The sequence below is a fragment of the Carassius gibelio genome, chromosome A13, assembly GCF_023724105.1.
Source record: "Carassius gibelio isolate Cgi1373 ecotype wild population from Czech Republic chromosome A13, carGib1.2-hapl.c, whole genome shotgun sequence".
Taxonomy (NCBI): Eukaryota; Metazoa; Chordata; class Actinopteri; order Cypriniformes; family Cyprinidae; genus Carassius; species Carassius gibelio.
In genome coordinates, this window is record NC_068383.1 from 1,370,756 (window position 1) to 1,381,328 (window position 10,573).

The 10,573-nt window shown below is 34.1% G+C and overlaps 1 protein-coding gene across 1 annotated transcript in view; it reads left to right on the forward strand.

Annotated features, from left to right (window-relative positions):
* Positions 1-8,513, forward strand: part of LOC128026640 (opsin-VA) — a 9,957-nt gene extending 1,444 nt beyond the window's left edge. Inside the window, exons 2-5 of the mRNA XM_052613890.1 lie at positions 810-1,020; positions 4,968-5,085; positions 5,334-5,573; positions 7,728-8,513. Of these exons, the coding sequence (XP_052469850.1) occupies positions 810-1,020; positions 4,968-5,085; positions 5,334-5,573; positions 7,728-7,967 (809 nt within the window). The 3' untranslated portion in view covers positions 7,968-8,513. The remainder of the gene's footprint in view (positions 1-809; positions 1,021-4,967; positions 5,086-5,333; positions 5,574-7,727) is intronic.
* Positions 8,514-10,573: the final 2,060 nt, after the last annotated feature.

A 10,573-nucleotide genomic window follows, 5' to 3' on the forward strand; every position in this document is an offset into this window, starting at 1 on the left:
TGCATATTAAATATTAAATAGTTGATGTGCCTGTGAACTGATGACTCTGTAAAGAATAACCCAGCTGCTCTCACATCTGTTTAATAACCGCAGGTGTCAGTATTTACAGACCCACACTCACACTCTTTAACTGATCCTCTTAATTACTATTTATGCTTTCATGATCTGTGTTAATGCATTTTGTGCAACAGGACTTGGTCAAACTAAAAAGAGGATAAACCAGCATCAGAGTGTGATAACAGATGTCAGATGCACAATAAAGCAGTGTGAAGTTTGTCCTGATTTCATATTGATTTCACAGTAGACACGTTATTAGTAGCTCTTCATTAGCGGTCGATTACGTAACATCTGGTCATAAGAAGCTCAATGAAGTTAGAGTTTATAATAGAAACATCAAGCTCACACAAATGACTTTTTCATTGCAGTTTTGAGCAATAAATGCAGGTTTAATGATCTGTCAAGTCTAGATTATCACAAGAGTTGTCAATGTTGCAAAGTTCATCAATTACAAAACTGCAATTGCATCTCCATATTTTCAGTACACAATATCTATATTTCCATCCACTGAATTCTGGGATATCTCATAAAAACTAAAAACGTATGGAAATGCCAAGATGCACAAAAAATGTGCATAAAAACTTGATCTCGGTTGAGTTTTATATACAGTGTATTTATATAAACACATATCTAATAGGTAAAACACATCTTAAATTACTCGTGCAGTAAATATATGTCATGAAGTTTCTCTCAGACTTCTCCGCTCCTAACGAGAGAGATCTTCTGTTCATCGTCTCTGTCTGAATCTGCAGGCATCGTGGCTCTGTGGTCTCTGGCCGTCCTGGCGTTCGAGCGGTTCTTCGTCATCTGTCGGCCGCTGGGGAACATCCGTCTGCGAGGAAAGCATGCAGCTCTGGGTCTGCTGTTCGTCTGGAGCTTCTCCTTCGTCTGGACCATTCCTCCCGTCCTGGGCTGGAGCAGCTACACCGTCAGCAAGATCGGCACCACCTGCGAACCCAACTGGTGAGGAGCACAAACACTCATTTATCACACCGCAGGGTCATTAAACTATTCAGTTAAGACAGAAAGAGTAATTACAGCACCTGAAAAGGCTTCAATCACAAATCTTGATTCAATAGACATACTCAACTTCTCCTCAACTCAAAACACTGCATTTACATGCAGATCATTTATTCCTTCCTATCTGTCATAAAACAGAAGCGCTTAATAACACTGAGAAAAGGAGCTGATAGTTCTGGGGTTAAAGTGAGGTTAAATGATGTCACCTTGACATGCACGCCTCATAAGGACAATTTCATCCATCACTTCACCTCTGAAGATCAATATGTGCTGAATGTGTGCTAGGCTTATGTTGGTTTAAAGGCAGCTTGTTCATCAGGTGTTTTCACACAGAGTAGTAAGTAGCTGTTTCGGCTCAACTCTCATTGATAGTCACTGCATTGAACTTCTGCTCATTTCCATCAATTAAACTCAATTTAGATGCATCAGAAACAGTCACTGTCGCTCACGTCGCCTCAAATCACTGTCTGACTGCCCTTAAAGAAGATCAACATGAATGCAAAGTACTGTTTGCATTCCAAACCCAACTAACAAGGAACATTCTCCGAATATTCTGAGATATTTTGAAAAGACGTTCTTCCGGAACATTCGTTAAGAGAGATAGTGCTCTCAAAATGTTATATTGTTAATGCATTGTTTTATTTCTGAAACATTTTAGGTAGACATTCATCTAAGTGAACATTCCAAAGTTCCCATGAAGTTGTGAAAATTGTATTGAACATTCATAACATGCATCTTATAATGTTTAGAAACTGCTGCTATGCAAATGTTAAAGGAACATGACATTTTATAATTATAACATAACATAATGTTACTTTTGAATGTTCTCTGAACATTCTGAAACATGTAACATTTAAAAACATTAACATTTGCATATAAAAAAATGATATAAAAAAAAAAATCTTGATATTTGAATGTTTTGATAACATTCAGAAATAACATTTTTATGACTTAATCGTAAGTTTTTTTCAAAAACTGGATTTTTTGCATGTACATTCATAAATACAATTTTCATAACTTTTTGCTAAAGTAAGCCAAAAGTTTAGAATTTTTTTTTGAGTATTCTAAAATGAATTGTTGTCTCAATGCATTAAATAAACACAGAAAAACTAGATATTTTGAATGTTTGGAAAACTTTTAGAAATAACCTTTTTATAAGATGACAGAAATGTCTGCAATTCATTCTTTAAAAAATAATTTTTGTAAACTGGAATGCATGTTCTTGAATCATCTGCAATCATGAAAAATTATTTTTTACAACTCAAACCTACTTACTGTATGTGTGCAGTCATTTTTTGGCACTTTCTACAGAACGCTCATGCACTGATGTCGAAGCAGCTGTAGTTCTGCATGTGATGTGATTTGATCACTCTTTTGTGTGAATGTTTCTTTGTAGGGTCATTATCATAATTTTGTGCAGCAGAATTTCTTGGAAATCTTTCAGACTTGTATCAGAGAGGACACATTAAATGAGGGCTCTTTCTATCCACATCTTCTAATTGTCTAAAATCTTTTCATCTTCAAACGAGGGACGCCATATTATAGGATGAGTAGATTTAATGGATGGAGCTTGTCAAACCTTCCGCCACGAGAGTCTTTCCTCCTCATTTAAGCCTAAACCAGCAGCTAATTAACTAGCTCAGATTTATTGTCTCTTCTCTGTTAATTAGTTCTTTTATCCATAAATGCCAGCCTTGTTCTGACATGCTGATTTATTTGAGTTCATTTTGGCCATGTGAAATACTCACCGCCAGGATTTCTTACTTATTCCAAGTCTGTTTTACCTTTGACCTTACCTTTACCTTATCTTCAAACATCATCATGTACTTTAGTATGGAAATGAAAAAGAGAAAGAAGATGAAAATGGAAAAAAAGAAAGGTAATTGTAACATTTTACTTCATAATTCTGATTTTGTCATAATTTTGAGTTTGTATCTCATAATTCTAGGTTTATATCACACAATTCTGAATTTATGTATTTATGCATTTAGCAGAAGCTTTTTTAATCCAAAGCGACTTACAGTGCATTCAGGCTATACATTTTATACCTATCATGTGTTCCCGGGGAATTGAACCGCCATCCTTGCGCTTGATAACACAATGCTCTACCAATTGAGTACAGGAACACTGAATTTATATCTCCTTATTCTGAGTTACAATGTCATAATTCTGAGAATATATCTCATAATTTTGAGTTTTTATCCCACAATTCTGAGTATATATCTCCTCAACCTGAGTTATGTCATAATTCTGAGTTGATATCTTGCTTTTCTAGGCTTATATCCCACAATTCTCAGTTTATATCTCACATTTCTGAGTTTATATCTCATAATTCTGAGTTTATATCTCATAATTCTGAGTTTATTTCTCGTAATTCTGAGTTTATATCTCATAATTCTGAGTTTATATCTCGTAATTCTGAGTTTATTTCTCGTAATTCTGAGTTTATATCTTGTAATTCTGAGTTTATTTCTCGTAATTCTGAGTTTATATCTTGTAATTCTGAGTTTATTTCTTGTAATTCTGAGTTTATATCTCGTAATTCTGAGTTTATATCTAATAATTCTGAATTTATATCTCATAATTCTGAGTTTATTTCTCGTAATTCTGAGTTTATATCGCAATTATGAGTTTATATCTAATAATTCTGAGTTTATATCTTGTAATTCTGAGTTTATATCTCGTAATTCTGAGTTTATATCTCGTAATTCTGAGTTTATATCTCATAATTCTGAGTTTATATCTTACAATTCTGAGTTTATATCTTGCAATTCTGAGTTTATATTTAGTAATTCTGTGTTTATATCTCGTAATTCTGTGTTTATATCTCGTAATTCTGAGTTTATGTCTCGTAATTCTGAGTTTATATCTAATAATTCTGAGTTTATATTTAGTAATTCTGTGTTTATATCTCGTAATTCTGAGTTTATATCTCGTAATTCTGAGTTTATATCTCATAATTCTCAGTTTATATCTCATAATTCAGAGTTTATATCTAGTAATTCTGAGTTTATGTCTCGTAATTCTGAGTTTATATCTTGTAATTCTGAGTTTATATCGTAATTCTGAGTTTATATCTCGTAATTCAGAGTTTATTTCTCGTAATTCTGAGTTTATATCTCATAATTCTGAGTTTATTTCTCGTAATTCTGAGTTTATATCTCGTAATTCTGAGTTTATATCTTGTAATTCTGAGTTTATATCTCGTAATTCTGAGTTTATATCTCATAATTCTGAGTTTATATCTTACAATTCTGAGTTTATATCTCGTAATTCTGAGTTTATATCTCATAATTCTGAGTTTATATCTTACAATTCTGAGTTTATATCTTGCAATTCTGAGTTTATATCTCGTAATTCTGAGTTTATATCTCATAATTCTGTGTTTATATCTTACAATTCTGAGTTTATATCTCGTAATTCTGAGTTTATATCTCATAATTCTGAGTTTATATCTTACAATTCTGAGTTTATATCTTGCAATTCTGAGTTTATATCTTGTAATTCTGAGTTTATTAATAGCAGGTTACACATGCATGCGATCTGTTCAATGTTATCTGACATGCCAAAACACATTGTATTATAATAAAGAATTGCGCACATTGGCACATAAGGCCAACATCTCAGTGTTTTTAATATAAACACTTGACTAAACAAACTTCACTTTATACACAACATCCTTTAGAGTCAAGTCACCTTTATTTCTATAGCGCTTTATATAAAACAGATTTTCAAAGAATATGTGTGTGTGTGTGTGGTGTGTGTCTGTGTGTGTGTGTACAGTGCATGTATAATTATTACACACACACACGCACACACATTTTTCTTGGAAAGGTTAAGAAAGCTTTCTCTCATCGGATCTTTCCGCTCATACTTTTGTCCCTCTGCAGGTATTCGGGAAACTTCCAGGATCACACCTTCATCATCACGTTCTTCACCACCTGCTTCATCTTTCCTCTCGCTGTGATCATCGTCTGCTACTGCAAACTGCTCCGGAAGCTCAGAAAGGTCAGTCGCTCCAAAACATCCAGAGTCCAGCGACTCATTATACGAATCCTAATGATCTCCGTGTGCTTTCTGATGTCATCACAAGTGCAAACTGACCCCAGATCAGTGACGCTGTGTGGAGACCAACCATAAAGATTATCTGAAGTTACAATGTGGGATGATCCTGATTTCCAGTAGATGTTATTTATACATACTGCCATCCTCAGATTCAATTATTTTGTCAGCACACATTATGTGTGTGTTTGCAGGTGTCTAACACGCACGGCAGGCTGGGTAATGCCAGGAAGCCGGAGCGTCAGGTGACTCGTATGGTGGTTGTGATGATCGTGGCCTTCATGGTGGCCTGGACGCCGTACGCTGCGTTCTCCATCGTGGTCACGGCCCTTCCCAGCATCCACCTGGACCCCCGGCTGGCAGCCGCTCCGGCGTTCTTCTCCAAAACCGCAGCGGTTTACAACCCCATCATCTACGTGTTCATGAACAAACAGGTGACAATTGCATTTTTTTATCCAAAAAAGTTCAACTTCATGCATTGCCTGGAGATCAAGCTGCATGTCTTCTCTCGACCGATTGATAGTTTAGAGTCTTGTATCCAGTCAAAACTCTTTTAACTTTTACAAAACGTCCAGCTTGTGCTTCTGGTGTCAGATCTTTCCTGATTGTGATCAAGTAACGGTCAGAATAAGGTCAGTGATATCGATAGGCATCATTTAATAAAGCAGTTCAAATATCTGAAGAATTAAACCTGATATTTTCTTCATTAGAAGCTCATGAACATAAACCCAATGGAAATACAACTCCTTCCTATGAATGAATACTTGAATATGAATACTTCCCATGAATGTCAGATGGCTGAAAAAAAACAAAAACGTAATTTTAATTACTTTAATGTTGATTACAGTGATATTACATCATTACGAAAAAATATAAAAGCACAATTCTGAGATAAAAAGTCAAAATTGAAAAAAAAAAAATACAATTGTGATGTATAAACTGAAAACTAAGAACCTTACATTTTTATACAGAAAAAAATAGCATAAAAAAACTGAACATAAATTCAGAATTGGGTATAAACTAGGTAAAAAAAAAAAAAGTAAGGATTGCAAAAGTGCAAAAACTGAAAAATTATATCCAAAAATCTGAATTGTGAGATAAAAAGTCACAATTAGGTTTGTATTTTGTATTCAGTGGTGGGAAAAACAAACTATTGTGAGATCTAAACTCAAAAAAAAAAAAAAAAAAAAAAAAAAAAAATTTGAAAAGTGAGTTTATAATTCTTTGTGAAATATGCAAATTGTTTAAATTGTGAGATAAAAAGTTGCCATGACCTTTTTTTATTTTTTATATTTAAAATGTAAGAACTGCACGAAAACATCGTCTGGATTAATAGAAACAAAGTCTGAGCATATTTGTTTTTTTCTTATTTTTTAAAAATGTTTACATTGTTTTTTATTTATTTATTATTATTATTATACCTGTGGTTTGGATCAAACCTGCCGCACACGAAAGGAGAAGATGCTGAATTATTGAGCAGGTTACTGTATATAGATAAACAAAAGTACTAAAATGAATACTAAAATGTAAATATTAATAAAAATCGTATAATCATACCTCAATAATAAACTGAAAAGTTTTAAATAAAACAAATATATTGATGTGAGTTTTACAAGAAAATACTAATTCAGTTTTATAGTATAATATAGTTTAAATATTACTCTAATAACTGGTGTATGTTTTTGTGAATTGCATGATAAAAAACAACTTTAAATAAACTGCATTATTCAGAGACACAGAGAGGCTTTTCAAGTGACTTTAGGACACAAACTAATCGAGTCTGTCGGACTCTGTGGCTTCATGACTGGAGACTAATGAAGAATGAGAAGGACGATGTGAACCGCAGGCTAATGTGGAAACAATTAATGATTTCTGTGTAATTATGACCTCATCAGGATTGACTAGTTGTACTTGCATGTTACACAGAGCGGTCATCTGTGAACTGTTGACCGCATCAGTAAAAACCACTTTACTTCACTCTGAGCGTTTGGACGAAACTCTCAACATTTGGTTTTTTATTTAAGGGCGAGACACTACAGACAACTGGTTGAGATCACATGCTAATTTGTTTAGAACTTGTCTTCAGACGCGATGCAAAGAAAACATCTAAAGCATCTTAAATCTATATTGAATGTTTTTTATTGCACTTTATCTTTTTGCAACTGTGTTTTTTTCAGCAGCCCTTACATACTCCAAAAATTACAGCTAATATTCTGAAGGTGTGTTTTTGTTGTTGTTGTTGTTGAGATTTTCCTGATTTGTGTAACATCACTAAGACATTTTATTTCTAAAAACGTTATTTATTTGCAAAGGTGGTGTTCAGTTCCATTGCATATCTTTAAAACCCTAGCATCTGCCCCAGGTACTCTTTTTATGTCTAATGACAGTATTTTCTGATAAAAAACGTAATAACTTGCAACTTTAGCTGTGTTGAGCCATGTTAATCTTGAGTTTATGAATTTTGGTGATGTTCAGAGCGAGTCAAATTGATTTCCAGCATGTTTTCTAGCTCGGAGCCGAGCTGAAGTGTTCATCAAAGATCTCTAGAGAATAATGCACTGCATTTCTGTTGGCTGTGATCTCTTCAGTTCAGGAAGTGTGTGGTTCAGCTCTTGAGCTGCAGAGACGTCACCGTGGTGGAGGGGAACATCAACCAGACCACCGAGCGAGCAGGACTGACCAATGAGAGCAACACAGGAGAGATGTCCGCCATCGCTGCACGCATCCCAGCGGCTGGAACCGTCCCACCCAAAACAGAAGAGCCTCCCAACGAACGCAGCTCCTTCACACAAATTCCCATTCCTGAGAACAAAGTATGTCCGATGTGAAGACACACCAACATCTCTGTTTGTCACTCGAACTTTAGTCTAAATGACCTTCATCCAGCCTTAAATTCTGCAGCTCGTGCACGACAGACGGACAATGTTAAAATCACAGGATAAACACACTGAGACATGGTGTTGGGGACAAAACAAGGCTAAGGGGTGATATCTTTTTGTTTATTTTAAAGCAACAGTTTTGTTTAGCAGCAGTTTCACAAATATGGATGCAAAACGTTAAAACTGATAAATCTGCGATGCAATTATTAATTTGTTACAGTTTAAGTGGTAACACTTCATTAGAAGCCTTTATGTGTAATGCATTATACATTTTCATAAATAAAGTTAAATAAGTTCATTTGATGGTTACATTTGAAACTGATCATGAAGTTTGTCATGTGTTTTAATGCATATACTTTCTACAATATAACACTGGTTACAATTATTCATGATGTGATACAATGCATTATAAGTTAGTTTACAAAGCATAATTAATGCACTGAAATTGTTTTATCATGCATTTTATAATGCAAATGTAAAAAAGGAAATTATGAGTTTTCCCTCACAATAAAAAAAGAAAAAAAAAATCCTTTGAATTCTCAGTTTTGCATTGGATCCACCATGGAATAAAAAAATAAATAAATAAATAAATATATATATATATATTCATTTTTTTAATCATAATTTCTTTTTCTTACATTTGCATTATAAAATGCATGATAAAACTATTGCAGTGCACTGATTATGCTTTGTAAACTAACTTATAATGCATTGTATCACATCATGAATAATTGTAGCCAGTGTTATATCATAATATTTATTTATTAATTGTCACACTTTTAGAAAGTTAATTGTGGCACATTTATATTGCATTAAATAAAGGCTTCGAATAATGTGTTACCTCTAATATTAGCCTTACTCTAAAAGTACTTTGGCAGTACCATCATACAGTGATGTAATATAATACATACATATATCATGACACTAAACCATGATATTCACATGGTACCCAAAAGTACTGCAAAGAATGGTATGAACACAATAAATGTTGAAATACAGTAATCCAAGTCTAAAATACTGCATTTTAACTGCTTATCAACTTTAAAAATGCATTTAAGGTTGCTTTTTAGATACTGCATAAATGACTGCTGACTGTTGAACTTTAGAGGCTTCTTCACTGCAGCATTTTCAGAGATATTGAAGAAACCAGACAGAAAAATAAACTGAATGCAAATCAGTCGAGCTCTTAACACAGGAATACATGTGAAGTAATTATTCTATTCAAAATGAAGGGAAAATGTCTACATGCAAACAGACAAACAAGCAAAAAGAACAAGTGCCCTTCAGTGTCTGCATCAAATCACATCCGCTGGCGAACAAACTCAGAGATTCTGTGAGGATCCACTTTTACGAGAACGTCCGTGACATCCCGAATCTCCTGCTGTTATCTTCATCCTGACGTTCACTGTTACTGTTGTGATGTGTGTTTACTGTACGCTCGGATTCCTGAGAGAGGAACTCCTGACCAGCCAGAGAAACACACACACACACACACACACACACACACACACACACACACACAGAGACACGCACAGAGACACACACTTATACACACACACGCACACACGCACACACGCACACACAGAGACACACACTTATACACACACACACACACACGCACACACACACACACACACACACACACACACAGAAGCTCTGAGGATACAGCTTTCTTGACAGCTGAATGTGTTTTTATTTTATTCTTTTATGAATTAATTATAATGATAAAATCCACTGATTTAGATTTTTGAGTTTAGTTTGCACAAAAAAATAAAAAATTAAAACTTTTATTCATCAGATATGCATTACATTGGTCAAATAAATGCTGATATTTTGAACTTTATATTCACCTGTGAAAATTGAAAAATAAAAAAAATAAAATCACGGTTTCTGAAAAAATAAAAAAATATTGTGCAGCACAACTATTTTCAACATTGATAATAATCAGAAATATTTCATTTTTCAGCATTAAATCAGCAAATTAGAATGATTTCTGAAAACTGAAAATTCAGCTCTGATCACAGCAATAAATTACATTTTACAGGATATTCATATAGAAAACAGCTGTTTTACATTGTAAAAAATATTTAACATTTTTTACAGTATTTATGAGCAAATAAATGCAGCGTTGGTGAGCAGAAGAAACTTTTGAACGCTAGAGTAAATCGCACAGATTTAATGAAATTAATTTTGTAGCTTCAAATGCAGTTGTTTTCAGGCGTGCACTCAACAGAATGTACTTGTCGCTTGTTTAGTAACACTGACAGCGTTTCTGATGAATATCGATGGTTTCTTTAATTACTCCAGCATCGACTCTCCACTGACTGACGAACACACCGCTCTCATCGTCACACACACATCTGATAGCATCAGTCTAAATCTGGTGTACACATCACAGATCGATGCGCTAACACACACATCCCCATCAGTCCAACATCGAGAGTTTCTACATGTCCTTTACAAACTCAGCTCTGACTTTCAATTTACATTTAAACAATTGTTTACATTGAGACCGTCTGCAAAAACCATTAATAAAACACAGAAAGATGCATAAG